General features: G+C 34.3%; 2 protein-coding genes across 22 annotated transcripts in view; one reads left to right on the top strand and one right to left on the bottom strand.

Moving 5' to 3' along the window:
- Positions 1–2,552, top strand: part of LNX1 (ligand of numb-protein X 1) — a 187,325-nt gene extending 184,773 nt beyond the window's left edge. For all 8 annotated transcript variants that reach the window (XM_070372400.1, XM_070372394.1, XM_070372399.1 and 5 more), the window contains 2 exons: positions 1,579–1,737; positions 2,138–2,552. In XM_070372400.1, the coding sequence (XP_070228501.1) occupies positions 1,579–1,737; positions 2,138–2,273 (295 nt within the window). In that variant the 3' untranslated portion in view covers positions 2,274–2,552. The remainder of the gene's footprint in view (positions 1–1,578; positions 1,738–2,137) is intronic.
- Positions 2,553–3,630: 1,078 nt separating this feature from the next.
- Positions 3,631–21,775, bottom strand: part of FIP1L1 (factor interacting with PAPOLA and CPSF1) — a 65,176-nt gene continuing 47,031 nt past the window's right edge. For 8 of the 14 annotated variants that reach the window (XM_014479432.2, XM_070372403.1, XM_070372410.1 and 5 more), the window contains 6 exons: positions 19,632–19,658; positions 17,572–17,626; positions 15,868–15,923; positions 12,130–12,343; positions 4,762–4,899; positions 3,631–3,988 (listed from right to left, as the gene is read on the bottom strand). In XM_014479432.2, coding sequence (XP_014334918.1) covers positions 3,841–3,988; positions 4,762–4,899; positions 12,130–12,343; positions 15,868–15,923; positions 17,572–17,626; positions 19,632–19,658 — 638 coding nt within the window. In that variant the 3' untranslated portion in view covers positions 3,631–3,840. The remainder of the gene's footprint in view (positions 3,989–4,761; positions 4,900–12,129; positions 12,344–15,867; positions 15,924–17,571; positions 17,627–19,631; positions 19,659–21,775) is intronic. The other 6 variants (XM_014479433.2, XM_070372405.1, XM_070372406.1 and 3 more) reach the window with 2 other exon arrangements.

The following is a 21,775-nucleotide window of genomic DNA, read 5'->3' as shown; positions in this document are numbered from 1 at the left end:
AATTTTAGATGGTTATTTGTATAGCTTGTCCACATGGGATAAAATATTCAGTAAGAGAGTCAAGGTGATACTTAATGAAAAGACAGTCAAAAGGATGAGAAATACTTAAGTTTTTGAGTACTGCTCTTTGTACCCGTTCATATATTTTAAAGAATAGAGAGATATATTTGGTCATAACCTTGGATAAGAAGCACCCACCTGCTTTCCCCCAAGTATTGGCATAGGTGAGGACATTAGTGCTCTGGGGTTTGGGGAACAATTACCTGCTATGAACACGAGCTGTTAGGGTGCCACTGTGTAAAACTCCACGACTCCTGTAAGGTGAACTTACTAACATCAAGTCCTACTGTGAAATACAGCAGATAAACATTTTACAGTAAAAATATGGTTGTTTCATGTAATGAAATCAATACTTTTCAGCTGTCATTTCAGTGAAACTGATTACTGTAAATGCTCTATGATGACAGATACTAAACAAAAAAACTGAGTTGAATTTTAGTACTACATTTTAAAGTTACCCACCATCAAACCCAAATCTTATTTTACTTCAAATGGGAGTCGAAATGCCAAGAAAAAGTTACATTGATTAGCAAGGTCGATAACAATAACCAATTTTATCACTAAAAAAGTTTCGCAAGAGATTTTTATTGGTTTCTCAAAAATCAGTTAATATTTTAATGTACAGTTTATAAACAAAATCACCGTATCTTGATTTTTACCAACATGAAAATGCTAATTTCCTTTCAAAACGCTGGCCTGGGGATTCTGGAGTCCAATCTAGCTCCTGACATACCTGTCATAATTGTAACACAGTTTTGTACTTAGCTTGCATCTATGTTAACACTGATCTAATTGCCACTGAATAATAAAGGACCAGCTTCCTCAATCTAATTTTCTATTTTAGCTGAAGGTTCTACCCATTTACAGAAGACCTGTGGTCATTCTCCTATTTCTAATTCAGTTTATCGCTGATTTTTTCCCCCTTCGATATGAATCATTATTATCTTTAAATGTACCTTAATCTCCACTCACTATATTATGTGGCCTGAATGCTTCTCTATAACCTATCAAATATGTAGAACTATGTATAAACTGTAAGTCAAAATAATACTTCAGACAATGCATTAATTAGGATTATGTTTAAATTTTTTCAGATTAACCATTTATTCAAAGAATTTCCTTCATTAAAAATTATTTATATCTATAATAAAAATATGGTACTGTAAGTATGCTCGAACGTGGTTCATCAGTAAAGATTTAGGTATAACTAACTTTTTAATATAAATTGAGGGGTTAAATCTTCAAGCAGAAAATGAATCTTTCCTAGTAGACATATAAACAGAATGTAATAAATAGATGGCCTCATTTTTTAAAGGGTGTTTAGAAAAGATAAGTTCAATTAGAAAAAGCCAGCTTTTTTAGCACAAAGGTTACTGGGCTATGACAATTTTGAGTGAGACCCATCCTGTGCTATTAACCCTAATAATACCAATAAAGGGAATGGAAGATGAACCACAGTAATTAATTACTATGAGTTCAAATTAACTGTACATTTACATTGATTTTGTTCTATTTAAGGTACCTGTATAACTGTAAAGATGTTATATTACGAAGAAATACAGCTGGAAGTTTAGGCTTCTGCATCGTAGGAGGTTATGAAGAATACAATGGAAACAAACCTTTTTTTATCAAATCCATTGTTGAAGGAACACCAGCATACAATGATGGGAGAATCAGGTAATAATAATGACTGCTTAACAAAAAACTTATATTCAAAGATTGTGTTTTTTATGTGCAAAAGCTTGGCCCCATTTGAAATAAGGCATATATTTACTATGCCTTTTTTTATTGGTCATAAATTTGAAACATTTATGTAGCATTCCATTCCCAAGAAATCCAAAATTAAGTTATTCTTGATCCCATACAGAAACTTCTGATACTTTTAGAATTCTTTCTAAAACAAGCTGAATAATAGAATTTGACAGAATTTAAGTGATGGGTGTGGGGAGAATCTTAATTAGAATATAATCAAAACTGAGAAGCGCAGCAAAAACTAGGACCACCATAAAAATTGCATTAACTTCAGCTTTGGCTCAAAATGTTAATCATATACCTTGTTCATTTATTTACTTTTTAGATGTGGTGATATTCTTCTGGCTGTCAATGGTAGAAGTACAACAGGAATGATCCATGCTTGCTTGGCAAGGATGCTAAAAGAACTTAAAGGAAAAATAACTCTCACCATTGCTTCTTGGCCTGGCACTTTTTTATAGAATGAATGATGGGTTATAGAAAAATAGGAAATCACAAGTAAGCTAAGTTGAAACAATGTATTTATCTTGTCAAATTTTTTTTTTTATTTGAAGGCTATACTGTAAAAATATTAAACTGTAACATCAGGAAAAGTAGGATCTAATGAAAGCCAATTACACCTCAGAAAATGTAATTCTCAAAACATAAACATTACTAATTTTTATGCAGTGTGGAACATTTCTCATTACTCCACAGCTAAAATTTTCTATTCACTATAAAGCTCTTCAACAGCTGATATGGTTTGTATGCTCCCACTGAATTTAAATCATACAGTTTAATTAAAATTTGGTATGTGCTGAGGTCTGTAAAGCATTCATTATGGGCATTTTAAAAACAATTTCCAGACACAGGATTATAAAAGTGCACTGCTGAAAAGTGTTCATCAAATGAGAAATAAATATTTTTCAAAAATTATATAGCTGTCCTTTAGTATGTGATACTAAGTGCATTTCTACCATCACTATTTAAAAGTTCCTAGTAATTCATTCTTTTAAAGCCATGTTGTTACCTTCACTGACAAACACCTCCTACGGGTTATCCCTAAAAATGCTCACAGAATTTTGTAAACTTTATTTTCTTAAATGTTACAGAAAATTACTAAAGCTCTTGTCATTTATTTTAATTCACAATATAGCTAGTAACTGTAAAAACCCAACGTGCTGCTCAACCAATAAGCCTTGAAAAAGCATCAAGAAAAGGCCAAACCACCTTGACCCTGGTTTGGCTCATGGAAGATGGCAGTGAGGCAGTTCAAATTTTTGTCAGTGATGAGTAGCTGTCCATATGCCTGCTCTCTAGAAACTACAAGTTATTTTAGAGGCAACCCAAATGCCATTAGATTTTATTACTGTGGATATAAAAATTCCCTACTTAGTTTCACCATAAACCCAAATTTAGAACACTGAAAACCTGCTATAAAAAAGCTGTGATATCAAAATTGTATATGAGTTTTTTAATATGCAAAACCACAGTGCCACAACAGTGATGAGAAAAGACTAGTTTTAATCTCAATACGCAGAGGTACCTTTTGATGCCTTTTGCAGTGCAACCTCATAAGAGATTGGTATTTGATTAAGTCAAGAAAACCGGCCAAGACCTCTTCTGTGGGGGCTGGCCCACTCTCTTGCCCCGAAAGTGTACTGCTTGCCCGATAAATCTTGCCTGCTTGAGCTGTAAAAAAAAAAAAAAAAGAAAGAAAGAAAACTGGCCAAGAGGGAACCTTGACTTTTATCAGATATTGTGTATGTACACAGCTAAACATAGCTCTTTAAATTCTCTGCTGAGTAACTCATTCATATTACTTTCTTCCATACAAAGTCATTACTGCCTTTTTATTTTTTAAATATTACAAGACAAAAATTTTAACTTAACATGAAAAATTCACTCTTTTATTTTGGAAGAGAAAATTAAATTTTCATACTAACAGAACAAGATGAAAGGCAAGTTTCTTAAACATTATCCAGAAAAATAACAAGATTTACAGTATCTACTTCTGGCATTACTATACACAAAAGGCCATGACCACGCCTATTCTGCAGGTGTAGCTTCGGTGCTCTCCTGTTCAGGGGCAGGCTCACTGCCAGCTTCTTTTCCTTCTTTGCTTCTTTTAGATTTTTTGTGCTTGTGTCTCCTATGACTGTCTCCTTCTTCACTTTCATGGCGACGTCTACTATTGCTGAAGAAAAAAAGAAAGTCATATTTTTCTTAATGTTTAACTACATAAGTAGTGACAAATCAACCCATTTTAGGTAAATTCTTGGTATAGCAATGGGTTTTAAATAACCTAATACTTTTTTTCTCAAATACATTTTGGAGAGTAATCACATTTTATGTGACTTCTATGCTGGGATTATACTTACATTTAATGCTCACCTTCACTGTTGTTATACTAGAACAGTAAGGCCCACATACTTTAGATTATGAGACTGACAAAATGCCCACTGTGCCGAGAGGGCCAGTAGGGACCATATACTTTATTCTAAAAGACTAATTACAAATTAGAAACTAAAATACTAAATCACAACAGGAAATACTTTCTAGAGTTGATTTTAGGCAATACACATTAAAATGTAATACTTTTTTTTGAGACTACAGGGCCCTGAATGTTCTTTGATTAAACTGAACATTGCTTTGTTTAATAATATTTACTACTAAAAACTGATTCATGACAAATTCCCTCCTGCTCAAGATAATGTAGTAAGTATAATTTTCATATATTTTTCATTTCATGCTAATTTTGGCTTATGGGTATTAAACATAATCTTGTTAGATTTCAAGGTCTTTGTTGAAATCTATAAAAGAACCAACTACTTTAACAGATTACTCTTGATCTTCTAATTAGGAACACATATATGCTCTAGTGGTTACTGGCAATGTTTGCTTCTACTTCCTGAAGTCAAATCAATTTCCCTGGCTTCAAACTGATTCACTATTTATTAAAGAGCAAACCTTCGAGAGGACTTGTGTCTGGTTTCCTCTTTCTCTCTGTGTCGTCTTTCTCTGTGTCGTTCTTCTTTCTCCCGACTTGCTCTGTGGCGCTCATAGCCTCTTTCTGCATACTCCCTGTATCTGTATCGTTCTTCATCACTGAAACAGAATAGAAACAAGTACTCTTGACAGCTGGACTGTTGATTCTGAACGACTTCAAACTACAAAAGAGGTGACCTGAGTCCAGAAGTCCCCATGTTAGCACCTTAAACAGAACAAGTGCAAAGTATGTGTCTACTGAACTGAGAGGAAAACAGTGCTGCTCCCAAATTAGTACTAGATCTAATACAATACAAAATATACAATAATTACATAGGATCAAGTTTTTTCTATGCTTTCAGTTGTTACAGGGAAGAAATCTTATAAAAACAATGCTGTTTTTCTTCAGAAATTGGGAGCTGAAACGGATTTAAATTTTAATTCGCAGCTTCCCTTGTGGCTCAGCTGGTAAAGAAACTGCCTGCAATGCTGGAGACCTGGGTTTGATCCCTGGGTTGGGAAGATCCCCTGGAGAAGGGAACGGCTACCCACTCCAGTATTCTGGCCTGGAGAACTCCATGGACTGTAGTTTATGGGGTCGCAAAGAGACGGACACGACTGAGTGACTTTCACTTTACTTTACTTTTTATAATTAAAAGCATGTTTGCTTATCTCAGATTTCCAACCAAAATTCTTATATTTATAAAATCATAGGTAGACATTTAAAATTCTAAAAACATATTAAAACTATTTGGCTTTCAAATACAGATAAGGTTCTTAAGTTTTTGAATCACATAGAGTATATTCATCTAAAGAAGCAGTATAAACATTAAGAACAGTGTGACACCAAAACAACTTCCACAATATCCACACACAATGCGGGCTGAAAATTGGCTGTGTACACACTTGAATTCTGACATCCCAATAACTTAATACTACTGTGTGTGTGTCACTGGGGGTGGGATGGAGAGGTGGCCATGGGAATAACTTCAAATCCGTATTAAGCTGCACCTCCATTTTCTGATCTTGGAGAAAATGGGCTAGTGAAACTGGGACTGATGGCTAGTGTTACAAGCATAATCATCTTTACCTTCTGAGACTTCTCTTCAGGTCCTTTTGTGAAAATTGAGATATACTTCTGTTTTTTTCTTAATCCTTCAAGTCTTTTTATTTAGCATACAAGCCAACATTCTCTACAACCTAATATCAGTAAACTCTTTTAGAATGAATAAAAATATCTTTTGGAACACTGTTGCTAAAGAGCTATGGTTTCTAGAAATATTATGTGTAATACAAATTATTAAATTAGTAATTTGTACACAGCATCAAGATGCTAAGGGATCTTAGAGAATAACAGGAAACAGAATCAGGTGGAAGTATCTGCCATATAAAAACCAATCAACCTAACAGTGGTCTCTTAGCAAAAGTGATAATTCAGGAGTGTTATACCTAATGCCAAGTCATATTGCTGACCAAGTTATTATTGCCTGTGATACATTTTTATTTTTAAAAGTATTCATATATGCAGACATATATATATATATATATGCACACACGCACATACACATGAAATAATTTTTTTCTAATCATAAATATGTACTTGGTATTGGGAAAATGGAAATGTGCCACCAGAAAGGTAATGCACTATGTCCGGCAGTGGGAAGTAGCAAGAGCAGTCTGGGCAGAGCAGGCCCAGGGGCATCCTGACTCTGCTATGGTCCAGGGTAAGTAACTTAACCTCTCTACTCAGTTTCCTCACCTGTAAAACTGGCAACAGTCTTTTCAGGGTTGTTGCAGAACTGACAATAGTATTTATAAACTGTGTCTGGAACAAGAGTAGGCAGGCCCTCAACAAACGGCCACTAACATGCAGGTTCATCATCTTCATTAAATTTAATGCTAAAGTTTTCAGAAATGGAACCCTTTTTGTAAAGGTAACTAATAAAGCTTCTAAAAGGAGAATAAACTCGCACCTACCTACCATGACAAATATTAACATTAATGTTACCCTCTTTAAAAATGAGGTTCTTGGGACTTTCTTGATGGTCCGGTGATTAAGAATCCACCTTGCAATGCAGGGTACATGCGTTCAGTTCCTGGTCCAGGAAGATCTCACCTGCCGCAGGGCAACTAAGCCCCAGCGCTCTAAAGCCTGTGTTCCACACCAAGAGAAGCCACTGCAACAAGAGGCCCACGCGCCAACTGCCGGTGCACAGCAACAAAGAGCCCGTGCACCACAAGGAGGACCCAGCGCAGCCAAAAATAATTTTTTTCAAAATAAGCTCTTTGTAATGATTCCAACTGGATTTACATAAAAATAACTAAAGTCAATTATCTCACAATTTGTCATTTGTAACCTCTTTCCCTCTCACCCTGCCACCAATTTTTATTAGATTTGAGGCCTTTAAGATTCTGAAAGCAAGCCATCTGATGGGACCATTCCCACAGATGGTGGAAGATTTGGTCTCATACTCAAAATATAAAGACCCCTTCTCCGATAAGCAGCTGCAGCACAAAGGTTTTTCTGGGCCTGGAAATCATTAGAGCTCATTTCAAACATCCTAGAATGACCAGCCTTCCCTCTGGCCCACAATTAAGCAGCCTAAAAAACACGTTGAAATTTGTCTGTAATTTTCAAAACAATGACTCTGTAATTTGTAACACAACACATACTACATGCCATATTGCTAAAATGTCAGTCTTGAGGAAAAACAGCCTTTACTTATACTTCACTTGGATCTTCCAGAGAACACTATTTCTGGGATAATTCAGGACAACACAAAATTCTTCCACCTCTTTTCCCCTCTCTGGCCTTGAACTTTTAGTCAGATTTAGGTAAACATTACTTCTGATGCCCTACAGCTAGCAACCTGAAAATCAAATGTGGTTTAACGATTAACACTTTTTAGCACCAATAAAAATTGAGTGGAATCTGTGCATGGGTGTGTCTGAAATTAAACTCAAAGTATTTTATAAACACTGTATTATTCATGCAAAGTAAACCTTTATGAGCTCTAGCAAAGCAATTCATTTTAGGCTTCTTTCCTATTAAGTTTTGCATTACATTCCTTACCTTGTGAACATGTGCATTCAAGAGATAACAGTACTATCTCAAATATATTACTTTTAACTACATTAGAAACAATTCAACTTTCTGGAAAGTAGTGCCCTTGAATTTAACAGAATTTGTGCACTTTTTTGGACTAAAGTTAACAGCACATTTCCCACCACACAAACTTGAAACATATACTACACACACAGATACGAACATATGTATGGACCATGCTGCTACTGCTAAGGCTCACTTCTCCAGGCAAGAACACTGTGGGTTCCTTCTGCATAAAGTGAAAAGTGAAAGTGAAGTCCCAGTCGACGGCAGCCCACCAGGCTCCTCCGTCTCCGGGATTCTCCAGGCAAGAACACTGGAGTGGGTTGCCATTTCCTTCTCCAATGCATAAAAGTGAAAAGTGAAAGTGAAGTCGCTCAGTCGTGTACGACTCTAAGCGACCCCATGGACTGCAGCCTACCAGGCTCCTCCAACCATGGGATTTTCCAGGCAAGAGTACTGGACTGGGGTGCCATGCTGCTGCTGCTGCTAAGTCGCTTCAGTCGTGTCCGACTCTGTGTGACCCCATAGACGGCAGCCCACCAGGCTCCCCCGTCCCTGAGATTCTCCAGGCAAGAACACTGGAGTGGGTTGCCATTTCCTTCTCCAATGCATGAAAGTGAAAAGTGAAAGGGAAGTCACTTAGTCGTGTCCGACTCTTAGCGACCCCATAGACTGCAGCCTACCAGGCTCCTCCATCCATGGGATTTTCCAGGCAAGAGTACTGGAGTGGGGTGCCATTGTACCTTCACTTATTTAGTCAATAAAATTTTACCAGGTGCCTACAATGTATAAGTCATATTATTAGGAGCTATTAGAGAAAAAAGATTAATAAATCTTACTGAGTTTCTTTCTGCACTTTTTTTACACAAAACTTTAAACTTCCAACCACAGTGCTAGTTAAGGTGACAATTATTATATGGTTAATCTGTAATGATAGTATATGAGTAATTCTGTATCCTCAGCACACAACTTTGTCCCTGGCACATAACGGGGATTCAAAGAATGTCAGTTAATGAATGAAAGAATTAATCCGATTCCCCACGACCTCTAAAAGATGAAAGAAAAAACAAAAATCAAGTACAGAAAAATAAGGAAAACAAAGGCAATAGAATTTTTAAACTACCTAATTCCAAGACTAGAAATGATTTTAAGTAATATCTCAACCATATTTCCAGTAGATACCATACTGTTGGTTTAATTTCTCTATGCTTCCATTCTCTCACCTGACAAGTTAAAATTTAGACTGGATAATCCTCAAGAACCTTTTTGGATTAAGAAGTATATGATTACATGATCACATCTAACAAAACAAATGTCTGAATCAAGCATATGCTCACATCCTGAACTAATACATTGCTTCATCTCACCAAGCAAAATCGGAAAACTGTGTACCTGTGTATCTTATGCATAAAAATAGCTGATAAAGCAAGAAAAAGTTATCTTAAACATATTTCATTCTACATTGTAAAGGTACCTCAATGGATATGTTAATTAGAAAGATGTTCATATCAATGTCTTGATAGTGATAAAGGGTGATTTTTAACCATTTCAAAACCTATCTAGCTAGCACAGTTTCACCAAGAGTTTTCAAGATCATTTTTTCTCTATTGTATTCACCCTCCTCCCGATATGTGTATGTCATTTTATTCACTGACATAGTCATTATGTGCCAGGCATAAATGGACAAAGGGCTGAGAACAGAGAGATGAAAAATGGTAGTCAATGCCCTGAAAGAGGCTTACTAAGACAGACATGCTCTAAAGAAAATACATAAAGTGCTTAGGAAGTATGTGAAGGAATAATTAAATTCTTTCTTTCAGGTTCAGAGAAGCTCACGGAAGACAAATGTGAGCAGAACCTTGAAGAATCAGTAAAAATTTGTGAGGCAGTAAAGGATAGGAATAACATGAAGGAAGGAGGTATTAAAACTGTGAGGATTTCCAGATGTACAACTAGTTCACTATAGACAGAGCATGCAGTATATTGGCTTGGGAGAGAATTGGGGTTAAAATACAGAAGGGTGCACTGGACTTGTGACTTACGGGTCACAAAAAAAATTTTGAATTCCTTCTTTTGGCTAGCAATAAGTGAGTTCTTTCCAATGGCACAAAGTTTTAGGGAATCAATTTCCATATCCTGAACTTCCATATTTATTCTTTCCTAAATGTGCTTAGTCATTTAGTCGTGTCCAACTCTTTGCAACCCCATGGACTGTAGCCTGCCAGGTTCCTCTCCATGGGATTCTCCAGGCAAGAATACTGGAGTGAGTAGCCACTGCCATCTCTAATTCCTTCCTAAATATGGAGTGCCTAATGATACACCAGCAGGTAAAACATCACACCATTTCTCCAGTTAATCTCTTCTCCATCATGTTCCTGATCTTTTACAAAAGAAAGGCATTCTTTTCAACAATTTTACTACAGTACATTATTGGCTCAGGGTATAAAAACCATCATGGCATCTAAGTTAAAATATTAGTGTCAGTAAGATCAATTTTATTCCAGGAACCATAAAGTTTTTACAGGGCTTTAGGCCTTTATCTCTTATATATCCTTCTGTTACAAAGTATGAAGTAAGAAATGGAATATTTTGGCCTGTGTCTTGAGACATTCTAACTTCAGATATACTGTAGAGGAGTATGGTGGGAGTCCTAAGAATTTTCCCTGAACTAGTAAAAAAAAAAAAAACAAAACCTAAAATTCCTTCTGAAGGAAAGCAAAACAAAGTGTTGGGGAGGCAGCACCTTATTTTGAGTTCTGTGACTATTTTATCTTAGACAAGGGATATGGATTAACTCATTTAACAGAACAAGAAAAATGAAGTTAGACTTTCCCCCCACAGAAATTGGGTGTCATGTGGCTGGCTGGCTTGCCAATAAATAGGAGCTATATTTCATGAATTATTTGCTAGCTATTTTCCATAAATGGAATGGGGGAGTAAATTTCTATTGTTCTAAGCTACAAGTCTGTGGTACTTTTATTGTTATACTGAGTAACAATTGGGTGATTTCTTTGCTTTTAAGAAAACTGAGCCATGAGCTTATGGATCCTTAAAAGGAACTTCTGATGATATGTTAATTGTATAATTTTGACATATCACTAAATCTTAAAGTGCTCAAATAACTGTGACAGAGCCACAGCAAAATTCCATTAATTCTTATTTACGTATTTCATGTGAACAAGGTTTGTCAGGGCTTACATATATACAATAAAGAAAGAAAGAAATATAATAACAGCAAAGCCTTTCTTCCCCCTAACAACAGTAACATTCATTTATGGATACAAACGTTAATTAAGAGATGGGCAGAAGCTCTTTCATCACATAAAGGAATGTAGCTCCAGTAAATTATTTTCAGAATTTGCATTATATTTATATATAGAAATAAATCATGATGACCAAAATCAGAAAAAAATTTTAAATACTTAATAGTATGGTCATTACATTTTTAATACATTAACTTACATAGGTATGTTGCAGGGTAAATAGGATGGATAATTAAAAATACTTTTTCATAATAAAAATACTTTACATTAGAATAAAATTCTTTCGGGACATGGTTCAGAAATAAGAATTTAGGCATAAAAAGAAATGCAGAGTTTCCAACTGTTAAAGAGAGCTTGCTTATACATTTTAAAAAGATGGATAATGATGTTTAACAAATCACTGTAGTATCCTTAATCCACTGGATATGTTCAAAAGAGTAACGATAACTTTCAAAATTATGATACTTATAACAGACTGGAAATTTTATCTATCTGGTTGGTTGGTTGGTTTAGTTGCTAAGTTGACCCCATGGACTGTAGCCTGCCTGGCTCCTCTGTTCATGCAATTCTCCAGGCAAGACTACTGGAGTGGGTTGTCATTTCCTTCTCCAGGGGACCTTCCCGACTTGAAGCAAACCCGGGTCTCCTGCACTGCAGGCAGATTCTTTACCAATTAGCCAAATGTTTATACTTAAAATGAAAAATTTTATGTGGCAAGATAAAAATACATGAAGGGGTATGACATTCTCAAAACTGTTTTAAGGAAGAAACGAACAAACAAATTTGGACACTGTTGCTTTAGATAGTGGGAAGTCCTTATGAATTACACGACAGCCTTGATGCTTTTAAAATGGCTATCCTCACTAGTCTTCAAACAATCCTTTCCAAATTGAATTGTATTTTCCATTCTGGCACTGAATAAAAATTCTGAAGTGCATATAAAATACATGTGTATAAATTCCTGAGCACTGAACGTACCTGTTGAAGACGCTCGGTGTGGGACTGTGATCACGCTCCCTTTCCCGCTCTCTGGTGCGTTCTCTTTCTCTGTCTCGATCACGATCTCGCTCTCGGTCTCTGTCTCTGTCTCTATCTCGGTCTTTCTCTCTTCTTGAGTAATAGTCCCATTGCTTGCTGGTGTCCACAAGACTAGGCCATGAAGGAGTAGAACCGGGAAGGTGGGGAAAGGCAACTAAAGAGAAAGAATAATAATCAAAAATAAAAGTTATGGTACTTAAAAAACAAAAGAGAAAGATGAGGAAAAAAAGGTAAAAATCCCACAAAAATGCTTCATTAGATTAAAAAGAAAATTATTTAGTATGTAGAAAAGAGAATACATGGTGAATACCCACAGTCTGGGGACATGGCCAGAAACAAATCTTAAAGATTTGACCCTTCATTTGAAAGGTGGACAGCAAACCAGAATTAGATACATCACCAACTTCCCAATATAGCAAAAATATAAACCAGAATACATTAGGATATCTTCAGAGTGCTGAGACAAAGTAACGGTCAACCCAGAAATGTGTACTCAAAATTATATTTGAAGAATAAAACAAAAGACATTTAGAAACAAAAAATAAGCAAAAGTTATAAACAGAGTTCACACACAAAAATAACTTCTATTAGATATATGCATAATGCATTTCAAGAGTAACCACTAAAAAAAAATAGAGATAAATATATTATTTCAGAACAATGTAGGGAAAAAGAGAATATTTTAAAAAATCACCTGAAAATTTCAGTCACTTCACAACAGAAAGAATGGGGATATGCAAGACAAGTTTGAATGGCTCAAAAATCACAGTAATACAAAGAGGATGGAATTAATCACTTAAGTAACAGAAACTGTTGATTTGTATTTTTAAAAATTCTACCTATATTCTGAACATTAAACATAAAAACACAAGATGGTTGAAAGTGAAAGGATGGGAGAAAAAATGGAAAACACTAATATCCCCTAATTTCCATATGAGTAACTGTATAAGTGGCAAAGCATTCTCATACTAAAAGGATCACCCGAGGAAGAATGACTACGTGAAGATAGAGGATGCAACTCACTAAGAACACAGAACAAATTAAACTTCCAAATATCTAACAACATAGCCTTACTTTCTATGGAATAAAAATTAATAAAAATAATACAGGTAGAAACAGAAAAATCAACACGATCATTGGGGACTAATGTAATTTTTCAATTATCGACACTTTAAGCAAACAAAAAAAAATCACTACAGATATATAAGGACTGAGCAAAACACTGTTAATAGAGTTGATTTAATGAACATAACATGGAAATCTGCCAGGCAGGTAAAGAATACTCATTCTCTTCACCCATATGAAACATTTATGAAAATATATTATGTTCTTTCAAAGCATAATAGACATCATGTTTTCTGACCACCACACAATTTAAATTAGAAGTAAAAATGAAAAGTTATGGGAAAATAATCTCCATTTATTTCAAATTTAAAACACATTTCTGATAACTCAGGGGTGAGTCAAAAATGTCATAAATTTAAAATCATTTAAAAACTGAACACAAAGAAAAGTACAATATGTCAAAAGTCTAGAGATGAAAACTGTTCTGAAGGAAATTAATCTTAAAAAAACCTGCATTACAAAAGATGGAACGTGAATGAATTAAACTTTCAACTTATGAGCTTAGAAAAAAGTAGTATAATCCAACAGAAGGGAGACAAGAAATCATGTCAGCAGAAAACTAGCATGTAGTAAACAAAGGCAGAAGTTGGCTTTTAAAGACTAGATGAATAAAACATAATAATCTTCTGACAACATTAGGAAAAGAGACCTTATAAAAAAATATCAGAACCAGTAAGGGACTACGACTACAGATGTTACAGGGATACAGAGAGTATTACATATTTTAGACCAACGCATTAAGTAATTCAAAGAAATCTTGACTAGTCCTGTAATTATTAAAGACATTAAATCAGCAATTTAAAACCTTCCCACAAGACCAGATGGCTTTTACAGGTGACTTTTACTCATTTATAAGGTACAGACCAGTTGAATAATACAAAAACTTTGAGAGAATGGGAAAAAAGATTATCCCCTTAACTTATCCCATGTGGCTTGTATAACCTTAATACTAAAACCAGTTAAGGACAATAGAAATAAAGGAAAATCACAGAACAGTATTACATATAAACTTATTATATGTGGACTTAGATGTCAAAATTCTAAGTAAGTCTGTATTTATTTTAAAAAAGTAATCAGTTGTGACCAAATTAGGTTTATGTCAGCAAATAAACAGTGGTTTAATATTAGAAAAACTTAGAAATCTGCCACATTAACAGAGAAATAAAACAATACGATCAACTCAGAAAGCATCTGATGAAACTCAATATCCATTCAGTTTAAAAGCCCTTGGAAAACTAGAAGAGATTTTCCTTATTCTGACAGAGGGTTCTATCAAAAATCTGAGAGTAAAAATTTCATAGTATAAATATAAAAGCATTTCCTTAAAAAAAATTGTTTTAAAAAGGGTAGGTGGGGTGGTTCCAGACAAGAACTCCACTTGCAGTACTTCAACATTATATAGAGGTCCTAGTCAGAACAGTAAGACCAAAAAATGAGGGGGATGGGGTGTGACGAATAAATACCTGAAAAGGAAAGAAGGGCAGATGATACTGCCTGAGTTCTACAGGTAACAGCTACGAAGTATATATTGATATACCTGTTATACATATAAATAAAACAAAACCCAATTCTATTTCTAAATACAAGCAAATACAAACAGAACATGTAGCTTAAATGAAGATACTATTTATAAGGACAATAAAAACATCAGGTACCTATGACTAAATCTAACTAAAGATGTCTAAGAAGTGTATGGAGAGGTACAGCACTCAATTGGAACACATTAAAGAATATCTCCATAAATGAAGAGAATGCTTGTTCAGACGTTAACTCAATGTTGTAAGGTATGAATTCCTACAAACTGATCTAGAGCATCAAGATGATAAAATATAGTAAGAGAAAGGACTCTGGCGACAGGCTGCATGGTTTCAAATTCTGACCTGACTATGCCACTTACTGTGTGACATTGGGCAAATTACCTAATCTGGCTGTTCTTAAATTCCCTAGTCCATAAAACAATGATCATAACAGTATGCCTGCTTTATAAGGCTGTCAGGATTACTTGAATCAATAGTTTGTCATATTGTAAACATAATATGAGTTAGTCATTAATAAAAATCTCAATAGTTTTCAATGAAACTTGAAAAGTTGATTCTAAAATAGATATATAAGAACAATGGCCCCAAATCACTTCTGAAGCAGAGTAAGATAGCTTTTGCTAAAACAGATATCAGATTTACTATAAAACTCAAAATTAAAGAGTTTTATAGTAAGTGTGGCACTATTAGCATAGGGATAATTAAAAACTAACCAAATGAATAGTCTTGAAAGCTAAGAAATAGATACATGCGTGCAGGGAACTTGATACACAAATGGAGATGACACTATAGCTACCTAAGGAAGGAGGGACAATTACATCCTTACTAAAGAAATGAAAAATATTCTGTTAAGTAACCTGGAATATATGCAAGATTAATTATTTCTAGAGTAAGTATTTTTTAATTCCTTTTAAGATAGTACTTTAAACCATGGGAGCATGGTTCTACTATTTTAAAGTATTTAAGTACTTTACTGGTTTAAATTGAATCCGAGCAATTAAAAAATAACACTTACCATTGCCATATGGAAAAGCACGTGCAGAACGACTATCATAACCAGAGGAATGTCCACTGTCAAAGAAAAATGTATTTTTACGTGTTGCAAGTTCTGAATTTTAGCTTGGTGCAAATGCAAAACATAAGGTAGAATTATGACTTTTACTTAACCACCATATAATTTGTTCTGTTTGTTTTTGTTTGTTCTTAGTTGCTCAGTTGTGTCCGACTCTTTGCAACCCCATGGACTGTAGCCCGCCAGGCTCCTCTGTCCATGTAGTGTTAGGTTTAACACTGTTAAATAGCCTGTGTTTTCAGTACTAAAAAATTAAGTTATTATGGAATTACAACAACCATATAATGGTAGCTGCAATTCCATAATAACTTTATTTTTTAATACTGAAAACACAGACTATTAACAGCATTAAGCCTAACACTAAATGTAAAGAAGATACAGCTTGTTATTATTTAACATGAATAGTCCAATCAATTCAGCCTGACACAAGAGATAACAGAAACTTTGAGGCTGACAGAGTACTTCAGACATAGTTAAAATTTAGCCTTAAAAAACTAACACAGGTATACCTGTGGCGGATTCATTTTGATATTTGGCAAAACTAATACAATATTGTAAAGTTTAAAAAAAAAAAACAACTAATTTTAATGAATAAAAATCAGAAATTCCACCCTACTGACAGACTCAACAAATACTACTTCTTAACATTGAATGAGAAAACAAATATATGTTTAACAGGGATTTAAAATTAAATGCTTATGGTCTCACAAGTCACACTTTGCTGAGTTTTATCATTTCTTCTGAAAATCATATGCAGTTTGATGCTACTGATCTAAAGTTCCCATGATTTTTCTTTAGTCTGAATCACTTTCTCAGAAATATAGTAATTTTTTTAAATAGAGTTTTTTGCCACTGAAGAGGAAATAATAATAGCTACCATTTATTGGTTAGTTCTGTCTGCCAAGAATGGTGCTGATGCTTTATATTCACCTGAGTTGTTTTAATCTTCATAATTCTATCAACCCCATTTGGCAAAAGAGGAAACTGAGTCTCAATGAGTTATTATACACCCTGCCTTGCCACAAAGCTGGGAAATTTTGAAGCCAAATTTGAACCAGGTTTGTCTGATTCCAAAGCATATGCTGTTAAACATGGTATTGCCATCCATGAGGTAAATGTTCTTTACCATAGCATTCCAAATAACATGAACTATAAATACAGAGTATAAAAAATAAGGTAACTGCCAGGCAAAAGGGATCCGTTCTTCCTCTGTGGAAGCCAAGTTGCATTGGGTAGCAAGGAATAAGGCAGCTTTTCTTTACTGTGGTCCCTGATAACAGCTGTCCTTACTTAATCCTAAAACAGACATGCATTCTTCATAATTTCTAGTCATCTGTTTGTATATCCCACAAAACTTGACTATAGGCAAGTTTTTACCAATCTAGCGGTTTCTTTAATAAGAGTACCATAAATCAAAGCAATATATTTCAAAATACTATTCATTTCGTTTTCTTTGTCCTCTTCTGTAATTAAGTATAGGTCCAATATCTTATCTGAGAGTAAATAACACAGATCTAGACTTATGAATTAAAAGGCAGGTACTACTGTTTACAAAATTAAATCTTTGAAAATATTACCAAGATAGATATGATTCTTCTGTCAAAAGCCTATGAATGATAAAAAATTTACAGTGTCCATACTGATTACCTTTCTATTGTTGGTATAAGAGATGGAGGTGGAGCACCTGGTGGAGGAGGAAAACCTGAAACATTCAATCATAAGATAAAAAGAAGTTAGAATGTAACACAATGTCGACTTAAAAGTTGTGTGTCACTATATTTCTCTGGGACTATAACGTGCTTCTCTATGTTATAATGGACAGGAAAAAAATGGAGCTTAAATTTATAAACAGATTTTTGGATCAATATTAACTTTGAATGAACAGTTTGGTCTAATACACAGAGCACAAACTGGGAGTCAGGACACTCGGTCTTATTTTCAGCACCACACACAGCCCATTTTGTGAGTATAAGAAAGTTAATCTCAATGCCTTACCTTTTCCATATATTAAACAGTAGTAGGATTGCCACCAGATACATTTAAAGTATTTTAGAAGAAAAGCAAATAAAATAACATTTACCTCTTTCAAAAATATTTTGAGAGTTTAGATGTATAGAAATGGCCTTAAAATGCATAATTTTTAAATAAAATCTTACCAGTAAATATATAATGCTTAAGGCTGAGAATATCCATCATAAAATGTGTTTTAAATAGCACAACCCTAAAGAACTAATTCACAAAGAAAAGCACATAATGTAGTTTTTAAATTAGTTTAGAAAGGAAATAATGTGCAGCTTTATATCATGAGGTCTGCATTCTGAATAATTCACAAAACCTAGATGAAATACCACAGAATACGGCTACCAGGGACCTTAACAGTTAATCTACTCTGCACTTTCAAATTCAGTCAGGCAATGAAGCATCTCAACAAGGCTTGAAAAGTCTACAACTTACAATACCAATTCTTTATGACATCAATTTCTGCCAGGTTTTAAGGACCCTGACTATTAGGAAGTACATTAAATTATGTAATTTAAATCTCTCATACTACAATTCACATACTGATCTTAATGAGGACAAGAAGCAATCCAACAAAATACATGTTTGGAAACACTTCCATTAAGCCTTTTTAGTATTCTATGTAAAAATGAATCTCAGTTCTCCTATCCCTTTTCAAATGTCCATTTAAATCAATTTTTAGCCTTGTTTCAAGCTGTTTTAAATCCACCATGCTCATTTTCACTGTCGAGTTTTAGGTTCTCCTCTATTAAATATCTTAGCAGTGTAAAACTTAGCAATTACTACTTAGTCCTAGAGTCCACAATCCTATTTTAGACAATCTTACAATCACATTTTTTTTAACCTATAAAGACAGACCAACGACTCCTTTAAGACTTCTCCTGATAGGTCTTTTTCAGCCACACTCATACACAATCAGTGACTCTCTATCTGACAACTAAATACGTATACTATCCTAAGCTATTTAAACTCCACTATTTATCAAGGTCATTTTGAATTCAGACCCACCCTTCCAAGCACTGTCACCTCTCATCTCTTTACATTTCATGTCTTTTAATACTGAACTTCATAAACACACTTGCTATCATATCTGCATCACACTACAAAAGAAAAAAAAAATCACCCTGAAAAACTATTAAAAAAAAAACACACTGGGCCACATGTAACACTCCTGTTGATCATATTCTTACAAGAGTGAACAATTAAATCACTGCTCTATGAACAATCATCTGACCAGCTGTCAATCTACCAGTGTGGTTCAGAACATATTTTCTCACAATATTAAGTTATGTCAGGAGGGTAAAAACAATCAGAAACCATGATAAAATCAAGATAAAGGGAACTTTCTCTTCTCTTGCAGTCACTTCATCATATAAAAAATTCTTTGGTTTGAAAAAACAATTTTTGATAAAAATTTTCTTTTTAATCCTATACTGTTTTCAATAAATTGATATGGTAAGAATTTTTTCAGAATCTCTATTTCTACAGAAATGGGTAAGACAGGTATAAGAAAACTAAATATCTTAATCAAAACTGGAATGAAGCAAAGGCAGAGCTGAAAATAGGACCTTGAAATCCCAATAACCTATTTTATATTCTAACCACATCAACACCGTCCCTCCTGTAACTATAAGCTTGAAATTTCATGTTTATTAACAATGATGGAGAAAACATGAAAAAAGTTTTACCTGGAGGTGGTACAGTTATTGGAATACCTAAAAAACAAGTGATGAAATTTAATATAGTAACTGGATTTCAAAACCTGTTATGTACTTATGCCATCACGAAAGAAAACTTTGAAATAAAACCCCTCGCCTCATCGTCCTGGCTTATTCACTCAAAAGCAGCATTCTGTTTTCTTGCAGAGGACCAACAATTCGAGTATAATATCAGACTTCCTGATGAAAACCCAGTCTAACAACTTGATAACAAGATTTCCCCACTAATTGTAACCATGAACAAAGTGAGACGTTAGTTAAAAAAAGCACCTTTGTGCACACACAAATATCAAACTCCATGAAATTAACACTAAGCTTGATAATCAACATCTGATTTTGTTATTTTAACAGTATAATAGGCAAAGTGATAAGGGGCTCTTAAATACTGCAGGTAGTACAAGGTAACTCGGAAGATGATGGATATTCACTTTAGTAAAGCCATGAGGGATGTTCAAATATGGACATGAATTGTTTTTATTGGTGATAGGAGTGTGGAAAGGTTATTATTTCCCTTGACTTGTGGGAGTAGAGACAAGGGATATAGCCAATTCATATATTTACATCCCTAGGGCACGCTAAGATGAATGTAGTGGTTTACTTCAACAGAAGTCAGTAAATACTAATTTGAGTGACTCTCACTCACACACATTATAATCTTTAAAGGAATAAACTACATATAAACATTCTCAATTTACATTGGTCAAGAAAGTGAAAGTGTTACTCGCTCAGTCGTGTACGACTCTTTGCGACCCCATGGACTGCAGCCCACCAAGCTCCTCTGTCCATGGAATTCTCCAGGCAAGAATACTGGAATGGGTAGTGATTCCCTTTTCCAAGGGTTCTTCCTGACCCAGGGTTAGAACCTGGGTCTCCTGCATTGCAAGCAGATTCTTTATCATCTGAGCCACCAGGGACTCTTCAAATGCGCCCTTAAATCCTAATTTAAAATTACGTGTCATGCAAATTATAATTTTCTTGTTTGAAGAAAAATGACATTTCTAAGTAGAAAAATTTCCAATATGAAAAATTTTTTCAAGAAAAACATTAAATCACAAAGAACTTCAACAAAGTCAGAATGCTTTACTAAATCCTATCTTTAAAAACTACATCAAAACTATTCCCAAAGAGGAAAAGTAACCTAAATTCATTAACTAAGTACATAGGAAAAAATAATGAAAAAAATTGCTTTCAAATGTTTGCTTGTCAATGGAAACATCTGCTAATAATTTAAAAATTTTCTACGTGTTTTACCAGATTAAGAGGTTTTATTCAAACAGAACTTAAGGAAATAAGTAGGCCTTAAAATGGAGAATGAAGCACCTTACTTAACCACCCATGCAATAAAAGGATATGGTAAACTCAAACCAACAAGACGAAAAAGATAAATAATGCAGCAGTCATGTTTCAAAAATCATTAGGCATCCACAAGTCTACTAAAATGAGCTACACTCCATGGTAATTCTCATACCTCGAGCTACCTCCCTGCTTCCTACATTACTAAACTAAAAGAATCCAGCAAAGAATACAAACTAACAAAAGTTCCAGACACCACACTAACTGGGAAATTAAGGAAGGCACAGTATATTAAATGCTCTTAATAGCTGCTATTACTTGATCTTCATTAGAAGATTACAGATTTTTTTAGAGAGTACTACTGAGCTTCACTATATGTCCCAGTTTTCACGTTTAAATACGTGACTATTTAATTCATGACCACTGTCCTAGGTATGGTAAGGTATGCCGATTTCAGCAACCCACACTGTAATCCTAATAACTTTACCCAAGTAAATACATGAACAACATACATCACTTAAGCTAACTACAATGTGAACTCATATAAAATAACTAAGAGAATACTATTCAGCTCTCTCAACATTCAGTCTTCAAAAACATTTAAGTTACCAAACTTCCACAAAACATAAAAATAAAAGAATATAACCAAACTATTAAGTGTGCTATGAAGACAGTTAAAATTACAAACATTCTGCTTTTAATTTTTCTTACTACAGTAGTACCATAAGACAGATTCTTTTTAAAAATCAACTGAAAGGAATTAAGTACACAAAACTTATGCTACATAGATAGATATGGATGTCTTTCCAAACAATATCTAC

Source organism: Bos mutus, chromosome 6 (assembly GCF_027580195.1).
Source record: "Bos mutus isolate GX-2022 chromosome 6, NWIPB_WYAK_1.1, whole genome shotgun sequence".
NCBI lineage: Eukaryota > Metazoa > Chordata > Mammalia > Artiodactyla > Bovidae > Bos > Bos mutus.
Note: the sequence above shows the minus strand (reverse complement) of the source record. Positions and strands in the feature narration are given on the sequence as shown.